Genomic DNA, 14,521 nt, shown 5'->3' with positions numbered 1-14,521 from the left:
TCTATCACTAGCAGCCATCAATAACTGGTTTTTGTTACAAATGGACGTGAATAATGCGTTCCTTAATGGTAACCTCTTTGAGGAAGTCTATATGGATTTGCCTCTTGGATACAAGACCAAGGAGTCGAATCTTGTGTGCAAATTGAATAAGTCCATCTATGGCCTAAAGCAAGCATCCAGACAATGGTTCTTTAAATTCTCCTCAACATTATTGAGCCACAATTTCAAACAATCCAAGAGAGACTACTCCCTTTTCACTTTTGGCACAGGTGACAGCATAGTCTACTTACTTGTATACGTGGACGACATCATCTTGGCAAGCTCCTCCAAGAAAATGATGTGCAAGGTACAACACTTGTTACTTGTTAGAATCTATGTTTAAACTCAAGGTTTTAGGTGATTTAAAATACTTTCTGGGGCTGGAACTTGCAAGATCACCTAAAGGCATTGTCCTTAGCCAAAGAAAGTACACCTTGAGCATATTGGAAGACACCAACTTTATTGATGCTAAGCCGAGTTCCTTACCTATGGAGACAAATCTGAGGATGAGTGCCTTTGATGGGGACCCATTGCACGATCCTTCCACTTATAGGCGCATAATTGGGAGGCTAATGTACCTTACAATATCACGCCCCGACATCACATATGCTGTCTCCACATTGAGTCAATTTCTATCCAAATCAACCACCACTCATCTTACTGCTATCCACCACTTACTGAGGTACTTAAAAGGGAGTGTGGGACAATGCCTTCTCTTCTCTGCCAAGTCAGAACTGCGACTTATGGCATACGCTGATGCTGATTGGGCAGGTTGCCCGGACACTAGAAGAAGTGTCACTGGTTACTGCGTTTTCATTGGTGATTCCCTTATCTCCTGGAGATCAAAGAAGCAACACACTGTCTCAAGGTCTTCCGCTGAATCTGAACACCGGGATATGGCAGCAGTGGCAGCTGAATTAACCTGGTTGAAAGGTCTTCTCTCTGACTTTCAAGTTAACATCCCATCTTCTATGCTCTTTTGTGAGTCACAATCAGCCATCCACATTGCAACGAATCCCACATTTCATGAGAGAACAAAGCATATCGAGATCGATTGTCACTTTGTTCGAGAGCGAGTAATGGCAGGATTTCTGAATCTCATTCACGTTCGGACACAATACCAACTAGCTGATGTGTTTACTAAGCCTGTAACTCTAGCTCAGTTTAATAATCTCATTTCCAAGTTTGGCATGATAAACATTTATCTGCCAACTTGAGTGGGGATATTATATCTAATATACTTTGTTATGTATTACTTTCGTACTCCAGTGTATATATACTTTTGTAAACCAAATAACAATACACAATACAATTCCTTTTTTACTTTTGTATTGTAATATTGACCTCACGGTGAAACTATATTGAAGTTAAATAAAATTTTTTTGAATTCAAATAAGACATTTTAAACCTTAAAGATCAAAACAGAATTACGCCCAAATTTAAGAGACTAATGTAATACTTTATTCTATTTTATAACTCATTATAGTATATAAATGATAATATAAAATATTTCAATATTACATTCAAATATAAATATATTCAAAAGGAGTAACTTTTTGTTACACAAAAATCACAAATATATACAAAAGAAAAATGCTCAAGTCTCATCAAATTTTATTATTTTTTACTATTATTTTTAACTATCAAGTCAATTTATTTAGTTTAATAATTTAATAATATAATTTTAATTTATACTTTTAAATATTAATAATTGACTATTGACTAACAACAACAAATTTTATTGACTCTCTAACATTTTCTATACAAAATTTTTTTAAGACATTGTATCTTTTTTATTTTTTAATAGTTAGTCGAATTTATTATTTTTTATTAGTATTTTTAGTTATTAGTCTAATTTTTTTAGTCTAATAATTTAACAATATATTTTTAATTCATATTTTTAAATATTAATAATTAATTATTAATAAAAATAATAAATTCTGGTAATAATAAAAGATATTTGAAGATTACATTCAAATATATCTTAAAGGAGTGACTTTTTCTCCTTTTTTTCGCGCAGATTTTAAAAAAAATGTAAAGTATCTTTCTATAGAAACTAAGAATAGTTAAAACTCAAAACTCGCAATAGCAGAATTAAAAAAAAAGAAGAGAAATGAAACCATATGATGATGTTCATTCAATTGAGATTTATTTTTTATATAAATTTAAGCATTTAACTGGATAATATTGTATCATCAGGAACAATAAAAATAATTTGATAATATATTTATTGAGAATGAGATAGTAGTCGTTTTATATTTTGTCGATAAAAAAATTTAATGATAATTATATAATTGTTGATCAAAAAAATTAATAGCTACAAAAATTATATAATTTACATTATAACATATAGCAATAATGACAAATATATAATTATTGCAATAATATAAGTTTTTTTGGTTTGTACTAAGATATTTATCAGGTCGAAAGTCTAATGACTAATTTTTTGAATATTGCAGAGATACAAAGTGAGCGATTCTCTCAAACAAGTAAATTTCATTTTCATCTCTAGTAAGTATTGAACCTGAGAGAGATATGAACCTGAGAGAGATATAAGTTAAAGGGATAAGTATTGTTTTGGTCTCTAACGTTGAGAGTTATAATTGAAACCATTTTGATGTAATTTTTGATTTAGAATCGTCCTTAACGTTTTATTTCGTATTAAAATCGTCTTTTTTAATAAATTTTTTATTTTATTACCAAAATTACCCCTATTAATAAAAAAATTATAAAATTAAAAAAAGAAACGACGCGAAAGGGCAGGGAGAAGGGATAAGGGAAAAGGACGCGAGGGAGGGGGAAGAAAAAGGAGAAAGCGAGAGGAGGAAGGGGCAAGGGAGAAGAGAAAAGGGGAAATGACACGAGGGAGGGAGGGGGAAGAAAAAGGGGAAAGGGAGAGAGGAAGGGGGGAAGGGGGGACGGCGCCGGCGAAGTTTGGAGCCGCCGTCGCCGTCGCGAGCCAGGAAGAGAGCTTCTGCTTCTGCATCGTTGTTCCTCCCTGTCGCGTTCTCGCCGCTCCTTCCCGCTGCGTTCTCGCCGCTGCGTTCTCGCCGCTGCTCCTCGTCGCTTCGCCGTTGCTCCTCCTCGTTTATGCTTCGGTCTCTGATTCTGTTTTTGTTTCTGCTGCTTGCTTCGGCTTATGCTTTTTGCTTCGCCTTCTGCTTCTTGCTTTGGTTTCTACTCTTTGCTTTGGCTTCTGTTTTTTGCTTCTACTTGAGTTTTTGCTTATGCTTCTGTGACTGTTTCTAGTTTTATTTTTAATTCTGATTTTGATTTGTTGTTTTCTGATTTTATTGTTGTTGTGTGTTGATTAGGTTGTTGAATTTATGTTAATTTTTTGACTTTATGTTGATTTCATTGATGTTGTTATTCTTGGTGGTGGAGGTAAAGATGCTGGTGGTGGTGGAGGGTATTTTTGTCCGAAAAAAGTTAAAAAAACGATTTTAATACGAAATAAAACGTTAAGAAAAAAATTATGTTGGAGACGATTTCAATTCTGATCCTCAATGTTATGACCAAAACAATATTTATCCCTAAGTTTAAATAAGGCACATAGTGACTATTATATTATTATTACTAAAAATAATTTTTATTATAGTGATGTGGCACAATAATTATTTATTTATTTATTTATTAAAATTTGTCTTTGATTATTTGTTGCTTTCTGGAAGAATCTCTACACTTTTTTTTCGTTCTTTCTTCCACCTGTATATGTCTTTTCTTCAACCTAGCAAGGTTTCTAGTAGTCAAAGTTGAGAGTCTAGCTATATCTAGTAATTGAGTTTTTCTTTTTTTCCGTTTTATGATTCCCATTTTCTATTGAGGAAAAGGGCAAGCATATATAGGTGGATAACGGAAAACATATCCACCTGACAATAAAAAAAAGAAGATTTGAATATGTCTAATGCTAATCTCATTTTCAAAAGCAGCCATCTATCATCATTCATCACTCAAAAGGCAACAAAAATGTTAAACGTTAGATGATGACAATTTCTTTATCTTTTTTAAAGAAAAAAAGGTTTCCTTGTGATCAAAACAAAAAGGGACATAATTAAGAGGAAACAGCCAAGCAAAAGATATATACGTGTTGTTTCTCTATGTGATTTTGGAATATGTATGTGAAAAAAATATAGAAGACCAATTAGAGTGTAGTTAATTAATTAAAAAATAGTTTTATTTTTAATTTTAAAATTCAAAAAATTAAGATAGTAAAAAATTGATTTTTTTTATAATGAACTTATTTTTTAACTAGTTAGCTCTAAATTAATTATTTCTTAGTTAGTTTCTTAATGAAATCGATGTTAATGAATTTTTGTTAATATTATATATTACGTATATTTTTTTTTTATTTTTACCGTATTCTTTTGTTTTATTTAAAATTTGTTCATTCAACAATGTATTTTTGAATACCAAAAGTGAAATTAAAATTCTTAATATTTATTTAACCAGACAATGAAGTAATAATTACTCAATAAACTCATATTGGTTATATATTATATATTACATGATTATGATTATATGATATGGTTATATTCATTTTATTAACAAATTGACATTCTAACTAAACATAAAAGATAATAATATATAGAGTAAAAATTAATATAAAATTAGTTAATAACATTTATCTTTTAACCAAAAGTCTAGATTCAAATTTTGAAGATTAAGAACAAAAGTGTTGCTGGTGGTAAACTTTTCTCTTTTCCTCGGAAGCTTCTATAAATTAAAATCGTTCAAATATCACTAATTTCGTCAAATTTTAAAAGGTCAAATGTCAATAAAATATGGAATATTATTATTATTATTATTATTATTATTATTATTATTATTATTATTATGTGTTTGACGAGTATATAATAATTTTTTCATACGAAAATATTTAATAATAAAAAAAATATTAACCAAAATTTTTCAAAACTTATTACTTTTGATTTTATTTAATATATTCTGTAATAAATAAATTTAGACTATTTTAACCTATTTTTTCCAAAGGACCATGCTACGAAACAATAATAAATAGGGGTAAGCTTTGAAGAATGCCATAGCTTTAGTCCAAAAAAAAAGGAGAATGCCATAGCTGGGTGGCATGGAGTCAAATGAAACCATGTGGATGCCTAATAAAGTCAAGCCATGAGGTTGCTGAATTCATGCTTCTCTCTCTGCTCTTTGCTACCATAACAAGTATTCAGGCCACTCTCACACATGTTTCTGTCTCAAATCATACATCACACTCATCACAAAATTTTGTACATGTTTAATTAAAAAAACCCACTTGTTTCTTACTCTGATATGAATGATATAATAATCTAAATTGTGTATGGATGATAAACTAATCATGGTAGTTACTCTCTCCATGTAATTTTTAAGATATAACTTTTTTTTTTTTACTAAAAATGAAGAGATTCGAACCTGAAACTTTTTAGATGATATAAAAAATTATGTCATTTGAATTATAATTTATTAACTTTTAAGATATAACTTTTAATTAGACAAATATAAGCCTTTCTTATAAAACTAACTAGTATTAAACCATAATAATTACTATATTATTGCATTAAAAAAATTTAGATATAAATAGTTTATATTTATATATCATGTTTTGTAATATGTGAATAGGTAAAAATACTAGAAGTCAGTCTTCCAGAAAGAAATTCTAAATACTTTGTTTAGACTCTTTTTAATTTTTACAGTCATAAAAAAAAAAAAAACTACAGCATGGAATTCTTTACATCTAAGAAGAAAAAGAAAATAACATGGAATTCTTCACATCTAAAAAGAAAAAGAAAACACGGTCAATCCCTGTAACATTGTTTTTGGTCAATGAGCCTTTCTTTTTTTTTATATAACATCAATTATTTTCTTCTTTTTTTTTTTGGGTGTGATTTTAACAACAGTTTAACCCGGTAAGGTCGTGGACGTTGGTTTTTGTTTTTGGGCCTTGGACATTGGTTAACAACAGCTAACGGTTTTTTGTTAAAACTAATGGGCCTCTATACCAAAAACTAACGGCCCTATATTTTCGTCAAAACGTACCAGGCTTCTTTTAAGAGAGTTTTTTAAATGAACTATATTTATTGTCAAAAATTGCAATTTGCTTTCTAGCAGTGCTGTTTTGGGCAAGGAAACCGAATCAAAGGAGAATTATTTTTGGTAAATAGCAAAATCGAGTAAACATCGATGTTTAGTAAATTGGTAAAATACACATGCATTGCACATGATATATTTTTGTGATTTTTTGTATTATATATATAAAAAAATTGAATTTTCAAACAAAAAAACACACGCACACACATGGAAAATATAATTGCCACTATAATTGAAACTACACACACATATATTGAAAATATAATTGCCACTATAGTTGAAATTACACACATATATATTGAAAATATAACTGCCACTATAGTTGAAATTTGGTTTTTCTACTTGACTCTAAGATGAGTATTGAAAATATAATTGCCACCTTTCTTCTCTTTCTTTTTTTTGGGTCTACCATATCCACTACTCTAATAGGTTAAGAACTAATCTATCATGAATCTGAGCTCTGTTATTTAAGAGTTTGTTATTAGCCAATAAATTGTTATATACACAAGACGAAATTCGAACTCCCGATACGTACTTAAACAGACGAGTGAGCTCATCACTCGATCAACCTAATATGATTAGGAACAACTCAGATGAAGACACTTAAAATATTTTTTTTAATATGTTATTTAGTAATTAAAATTTAATACATATAATTGCTTAAACAATGTTATTTTTGTGAAAAATAGATCAGACAAATTGATTTGGTCAAAAAATCAGTAAATTATACCTTAACCAATCTAAATTATAATTTTTTTATAAAAAAAATTATAATATCCTTATTATAAAAAATAACTAAAATACTACTACTACTACTACTACTACTACTACTATTATTATTATTATTAAACATTTTGAGAACCCTAAATCCTAACCCTTCTTTTCTTTCGATGCCGTCATAAAATTAGGATTTAGGGTTCTCAAAATTAAAATATATATAATAAGAGTATTTTAGTCTATAATATAATTATTGTAGTTATTTTTTATAGAAAAATATTAATTTAGACCGGTTCAAAGATTAATTTACCGATTTATCGACTAAATTAATTTGTTTGATTTAATTTTGACAAAAATAACACAATTTAATTAATTATATATATTGAATTTTAATTAGTAAAAAATATCTTTAAAAATAATATTTTAAGTGTTGTGAGTAATATGATCCGTCACCTTTCTTCTTTCCACCTTGATTATAGGACTTCTCGTTTTTTTTTAAAAAAAGAAAAAAAAAAGAAAAGAAAATGGCAACATCAAACCCGCTAAGATATGTAATATGTTACAACCACATAGGTTGAAATAGGGTCCATCTTATCTTATAAGTTCTTAACTAGTGGTATTACATGCATGAAGGATGTAAGGGCACAAAATTTAATTAGTGTGCAAGACTTCATTAATGTTGTTAGCTATCTACTAAAATTTGACACAAATGGCGTTACTTTCAAATTCAGTGCGGGACGAAAATATACTGAGAATATTTGAGATACTAAGCTATATTTCTGTTCACCAAAGTAATGAAAGAAATAAAGAAAAAAAAACGTGTCTATATATAATCAATTTATTTTTAATCCTCTCTTTAATAAGAGAAAACCTACACGTATCAGTGATATGTTTAATGTAAACATAGCATAAATTAAATTATGTTCTAGTCTTCTTACACATGTCACTCATCAAGTTATTATACTTCTTCTTTTTCTTGTTATTAGGGGAAAAAAAGTGTAAAGATAGAACCTAATCTGATCTGAAAGCTTTATTCTAATATATCTTTTGACAATTTAAAATTATATTATGAAAAATAAATGGTTAATTATGCTCATCACCAACTCCGATCCAACCAATCAAACCCTAATGTCTCTCTCAATACACAATAACAAGTTCCCTTCCAAATCATGTACCTAAATTTGTTTGTTATTAGGGTGGGGTTACCCATCTCACTATTATGTCCTCCTATCTTTTTCACACTCCAATTTCACTCAATGATAGTAATAGCTAACAATTATTATTATTATTATAAATTAAAGGTAAAAATTTAAGTACAGTCAATCTTACGTGAAGCTAATAGTAAAAAGCCGTTAGATAAAAATTTAGTTAAATCAATTAAGTCATCTAACCATTTTCCACCATCAATTTTACGTAAAATCGACTACAACTCAGCTTTCGCTTAAATTAAATACTAATAAGAAAGATAAATAATAACAAAGGTGACGTGAATAATGGGCACGTTGATATGATAGCCGACGAGAAGAGTGAAAGTGGAACCGTACACGTGGCAAGATGAGAATGGAGAAATGTATGACGATGACGTCATCAGCTGCATGGAGTAAATAACTAAAGGTGGATACTACAATAAAGATGGCATAATTGTCTTCATATGAGTATATTTCTTTTTGACCTTTGGATGATGGATTGTATGGTTAGATTTTGATATTTATAAAAGTGTTGTTTTTGTTTAAAGTGTGGCTAAATAAATAAACCACACTTTTAACCAAAGCATCTTCATGAGAAGATATTTTTGCCATCTTCATTGTAGTATCCACCATAACTAAAATATACGTAGCCACATTTCAACTGGTCCTATCTATAAAATTATCATTACGATGTCTCAGATTTTCTTACATTCAAACCCTTGAGTTTGACACGTGTATAATCTTTGTGGTGCATTTTAATTCCTACACTTAATACTTGGGACCCCCACTATTTGTCGCCGACAACAAAATAACCCAACAGAAAATTCAAATTAACAGAGAAAAGGTAAGTGTCTACACAATTACTATTTTATTATATATATTATCACTTTATTACTCTACTAATTTCTTTATTTTCTTATTTTAGAATATATTTTTTTATGTCTACATATATATATATTAAATTTAATTAGCAAGTTACCTTTTTTCAATTAATATTAATTAATTTTTAAATTTTACATTTTAATACTAAATCATAAATATTTTAAAAAATAGGTTAAAATATAATTTTGTAGTAAAAAAATCGATTAATATTAGTTAGTTAAAAATTAGTTATACTTGTTCATATCATTAATTATAAGTTTAATTTTTAGCCAAAAAACGCTATAATTGAAAATATATTTCAATAATTAAAAGTTGTGTATATGCTTCGTGTGCAAGGAAGATATATGATGAAATTATGCATGATATATCACTATCAAAAAACAAGATGAAAGGATGAGCTTACGCGGAAGAAGATCGAAAAAAAATAAAATAAAATAAAATAGCAATAATATAATATACTTATTGAATAATAATATCACTTTTAATATATTGAATAGAAACAATGAAAAACTAACACTTTTTTTTAACTTCCTTAACAACAACAATTAAATTTCTTTGGTTGGCAAAAAGTTTGAAATCGACATTCCCATATCATATAGTAGAGAATCAGGATACTAGGTTGACAACGGAATTGTCATAAATTGATAAGGGAGTTACCTATATAAATATAAATTCATTGTATGTATATATATTAATGGGTATGTAGCAACACATACACAAGTAGCTACAATTGAATTGAGTCTACTAACGCAAATTGGCACATATAGATGAGGGTTTGTGTTTCTTAACCATTTTTTCTAAATTTGATATTTACTAGAAAATAAAAATAAAATTTACTTGTTTGGAAGGATTGTCTACTTTGTGTATCTCTTCAATACCTAAAAGATTAATCATTAAACTTGATAGATACTTGGTAAAAAAAAAAAAAAAGCTGCAATTGAGTCCTAGCAATAAACAATTACTCGAGAAGTTTCTAATAATGCTCATTTTAAATTTTCAATAAATGAACTAAATTCTAATTTGGATTGTTGAGTTGTTCTCTTATCATTTGATTCTTGTTATGAGATAGAGAAATAAAAACTAGCGTAAAAGAGTAAATTACTTTTTAATTTGTAAAAGTTTAGAATATTGATACATTTATCTATAAATAAACAAAATTAATTTTGTATCTCTGAGGTGGAAAAATTGCCATTTTTATAATTAAAGTTTAAAATGTTGATAAATATTGCCATTTTTATCGTATAAAAACCATCTTTCGTAAATACAAAATTAGTTTTGTTTATTTATAATTAATATTATCAACATTTTAAAGTTTTATAGTTGAAAATAATAATTTACTCAAAATTAGTCAATATAATAAATATTATTTCAATAATATAATTCTAGTTAAGCCAGATTTAACCGAAAAGACACACATTAAAAAAATTAAAATTGTTTATATGAATTGAGCTAAATTTAAATTAATTTTTACATATTAAAAAAAGAAGAACTCAAGATGATTATTATGCCTAATTTTTATATATTTAAAGTGTCACAAGTATGTATAGTTTTAGATAAAGTCGATTTTACGTGAAGTTGATATCGGAGAACCAATAAATAAAAATTTAGTCAAATCAATTAAATCATCTAACAACTTTCAAATATCAATTTCAAGTGAAATTGACTGCACCTAAATTTTCACTATAGATTTAATCCCCGTTAATTTCTAGAGCCAATTTGTTAGAGTGAGTACGGAAATGCATAAAAGGTGAAGGACCAAGCATGCAAAATAGAGACACTTATATATTATCACAATAAGCAAAATCATGGTGGAGAAAAATTAATAAAATATTGCTTTCTAAAGAGATTTTGTCAAAGCTATATTATTGTGGCCTAATTTGGTTGTCCTTATTACTTTTCAGCTTTAGTGTGTAGGATTATCATTTCTATTTCTTTTTAATTCTTTTTCTTAATGGAGCCTTGTTCTTGAATTTTCTTTTTCCACCCTATGTATTATGTGTGGTATTTAATGCACTATTATTTCTCTCCATAATTATATAATTTCCATACATTAACCACCCCAACAAAAGAAAGAAAAAGGAAAAGGAAAAAAAAAAAGCACACACACTATTCGACTAAATGCCTGAATGAAAATAAATCTCTTAACTTTGTTGCCTTTGATCCACACTTTTCCTTCATCATTTAAGTCATTGTTCCTATTCCACTATTATTGAGCAACATCAAATCATAATAACTTGTCATGTTGAATGAGCAATTTGCTTCCACAAGCCATGCAGCAAGAACAACAACACAACATGGACATGGTGGTGGTGATGATGATCAAGAAGAAGAAGAACACACCATAAGAGAAATTCATGCCTTAACACCACCTAGACCCCCAGCAACAACAAACCATGGGAATAGGAGAAGAGAAGCTTGGGAAACTCATCACAGCCACCGTTCATCTTCTTTGTCCATGGCAAGCACAGATGGTGGTTCAAGTGAGAACTTCACAAGCATGAGTAGGGAGTTCAGTGCTCTTGTTCTTGCAGGTTCAACTATTGATCATAACAACATCAACACTACTAGCAGCTCCATGATCATGAACACTGGCCATGACAACACTGAAATTATTGGAGGAGGAAACAACAATACCAGCAGCAACAACAACAACAATAACTTGTTGGGGAGGATTAGAGAAGAGGACATGATGGAAGAGACTAACCCTTTGGCTATTGTTCCAGATAACCATCCATTGGATCCTCTTCCATCACCAAGAGGAATGACTAGTGGTGGTGCAGGTTCTAGTAGTGGTCATCATCAACATCAACATCATCATCATCAAGTAGTTGAAGAGGTTTCAGTGCAAAGGGTGAAGAAGGAGGAGGTTGATGCAAAGATATCAGCATGGCAGAACAACAAGATTGCAAAGATTAACAACAGATTCAAGAGAGAGGATGCTGTCATCAAAGGCTGGGAGAGTGAGCAGGTTCAGAAGGCTACTTCTTGGATGAAGAAAGTTGAGGTAATTAACTTTTTCCTCAAGGTCTTATTTGCATGTTGCTACTCTTCTTGTTCCTTTTTTATTTTTTGTTTTTTGTATTTACTGTATTGGTGAGTTTTCTTGGAGTTTATGATTACTCTGAAGACTTAAAATAGATCTCATCTTTTTTTGTGCTTTACAACTGTCTTAGATTGAGTGATTATTGATCCAATCAAATTCATGAAAAAGGTCAATTTTGGTGTTAAAGGAAAGATTGAATTAAGGTTAGGTAGTGAGTAACTGAGTAAGTGATCTGATGTTTGGTTCATGAAAATCATTCTTAAGGATGGATTTATGTGCAAAATAACAAAAGGTAGGAAAGTATTTTCCCTTGCTTGTTCAGGAACAAAAAAGAATTAGCAAGATGTGAATACCTAGAATAGAATCATTGCCAGTCTTCATCTCCATTATGTTTCCTATTCTTTACTGACAAATATAATTTTTTGTAATCCTTAATTTGAACACCATTTTGGCCACTTGAGATTCATGTGTATTTATTAGAAGTTTAGTGAATATTATGATGCAAATAGTACAATAACTAATAATGAATGGGATACCAATATACCATTTCAATAGTAACTGAAAATTCCCAATTATTAATATAGTGTTTCCTTGCATTTCACCACATGCAGAGTGAATGGTAATGAAATTTAAAATTCCCTAATTATTTGTATGTGATTCCCAGAGAACAGTGACAATTTATGCCGCAGGTACCCTTTTAAATCTTGGTGGTATGTATGGGATTTTTTGCATGCATACCTTGGATTGATTATATAATAATACTGTGAAAGGTTTAATGTCCAATCATCACAGGTTAGGTTGAAAATGATGTGAAGGCATCACGGGAAATTATGTTGTTTGGAAAGTTATAATAGGATTAGGACTATGCTCCTTCTTAAACCAACACTTCTTCCTTTTCCCCGTTTTTATTTGAAGCTAAAATATCATCCACCTACAAGCATCTTTCTTCTGTATTTCTTTTAAACACTATATATTCATTTGGTGAATATAACATATTGAATGGTGATGTTAGAAAAGGACTCCTATGGTCTGCATTTAATTTATTGCCCTGTTACTAAAGGTACCTTTGCCACCCTCAGCCAAAAAGGAGTTGGGAATGTGTTACATTTTGGTCTAGAACCGTCTGAGGAACAAAATTCGAGAAATGAACCCTTTGATTCTAGATCCCGATTCCGAGTTCATCGAATGGTTCTAAACCAAAACTCCGCATAAACACATATCAGCAAGTATCATCTTCTAGCAAGTTGTCTAATGACTAAGTTGATTTTCATGTTAATTTTAGTTTTCACTACATTGTCATAGCCATAAACCAGAACCTTGTTTAACAGCTTGGATTCTGATTTCTGAACACATTAAGATACTTGCATGACAATCCAATGCACCTAAGTTTGGTGCACTTGAGTAAACAATAATCACATAATCAATTATGGAAGAGTGTGATGTTAAACTTTCAAACTACTATGATAAGTAGTTATTGATAAGTAGTTATCTACTAGTTAACAATGTGATTGACCTACTTGATGCTAGTATATCTGCTATACACAAAGAGGTTACAGTTTCTTCTTTTTTCTCTCATGATGAACAAATGTGATGGATTATGCAGAGGAAGCTGGAAGAGAAAAGAGCAAGAGCAATGGAGAAAATGCAAAATGAGGTAGCAAAGGCTCATAGGAAAGCAGAGGAGAGAAGGGCATCAGCAGAGGCTAAAAGAGGAACCAAAGTTGCAAGGGTTCTTGAGATTGCTTCCCTCATGAGAGCTGTTGGAAGACCCCCTTCCAAAAAATCCTTCTTCAAAAGTTAAGCCTTGTAATGTTTTTGTTTTTTTTTTTTTAAACAAATTTTTACACAAAACAAAAACATAATAATAAAAAGAGAGATGATTATGAGTGTAATAGATGCTATAGTCTGTGAGAGCCCCTTTTCCTTTTTCAATTAAAGGGTGCTAGAGGGCTTGCAATGATCAGCAATATTTAAGGGAAAAAAGAAAAAAAAAAAAGAGAGAGAGAGAGAGAGAATAAGGAGATATGTATCATATTATTATTGTATGAAAAGTTAAACCAATTGGAGTGTTTTTGAGTGATTGATTACATGTGTGTATGAATTATGGTGAGTGGTGGTGACATGCACATTTGAATTGTGCTTGGTTAAACACTCTCTGCTTTTTTCCTTTTTTGTGTATAAATTAATAATAATAATTTGCTTCTTTTGATTGTAATTAGTTGGTTTCCATCCCTCACAATTTGCAATAGCTCGCGCCATACCTAACTCAGCCAGTAGCCAGTGCCCACCTACTCTAAAATATTTAGATTGGGCCTTGTGATGTTGTCATAAGTTTCTTGGCAAGAATAATGCTACTTACACGCATATCTCACCTTATATTTATATTTATATAATTTCTAACTGGGAGGAGAATGTCGCATATTGTGGTTTCATTCCCAACATTAAATCCAAATTATGTTGCAGTTAGTGAGAATAAGATTAGACCTCTGACATCTTACATAGAATGGAACAACAATGTTTGTTAGATATAATCATTTATGTATTTTTTTTTATCGTCTTTCATAATTTGGTA

The 14,521-nt window shown here is 29.8% G+C and overlaps 1 protein-coding gene across 1 annotated transcript; it reads left to right on the top strand.

The window, feature by feature from the left end:
* Positions 1-10,652: 10,652 nt before the first annotated feature.
* Positions 10,653-14,164, top strand: LOC112696044 (remorin 4.2). The gene is made up of 2 exons (XM_025748628.3): positions 10,653-11,910; positions 13,553-14,164. The coding sequence occupies exons 1-2, from the start codon at positions 11,146-11,148 to the stop codon at positions 13,748-13,750; spliced, it is 963 nt and encodes a 320-aa protein (XP_025604413.1). The 5' UTR covers positions 10,653-11,145; the 3' UTR covers positions 13,751-14,164.
* The last annotated feature ends 357 nt before the right edge of the window (positions 14,165-14,521 follow it).

This window comes from Arachis hypogaea, chromosome 6, assembly GCF_003086295.3.
Source record: "Arachis hypogaea cultivar Tifrunner chromosome 6, arahy.Tifrunner.gnm2.J5K5, whole genome shotgun sequence".
NCBI lineage: Eukaryota > Viridiplantae > Streptophyta > Magnoliopsida > Fabales > Fabaceae > Arachis > Arachis hypogaea.
This window is presented reverse-complemented; position numbering and strand designations above follow the sequence as displayed.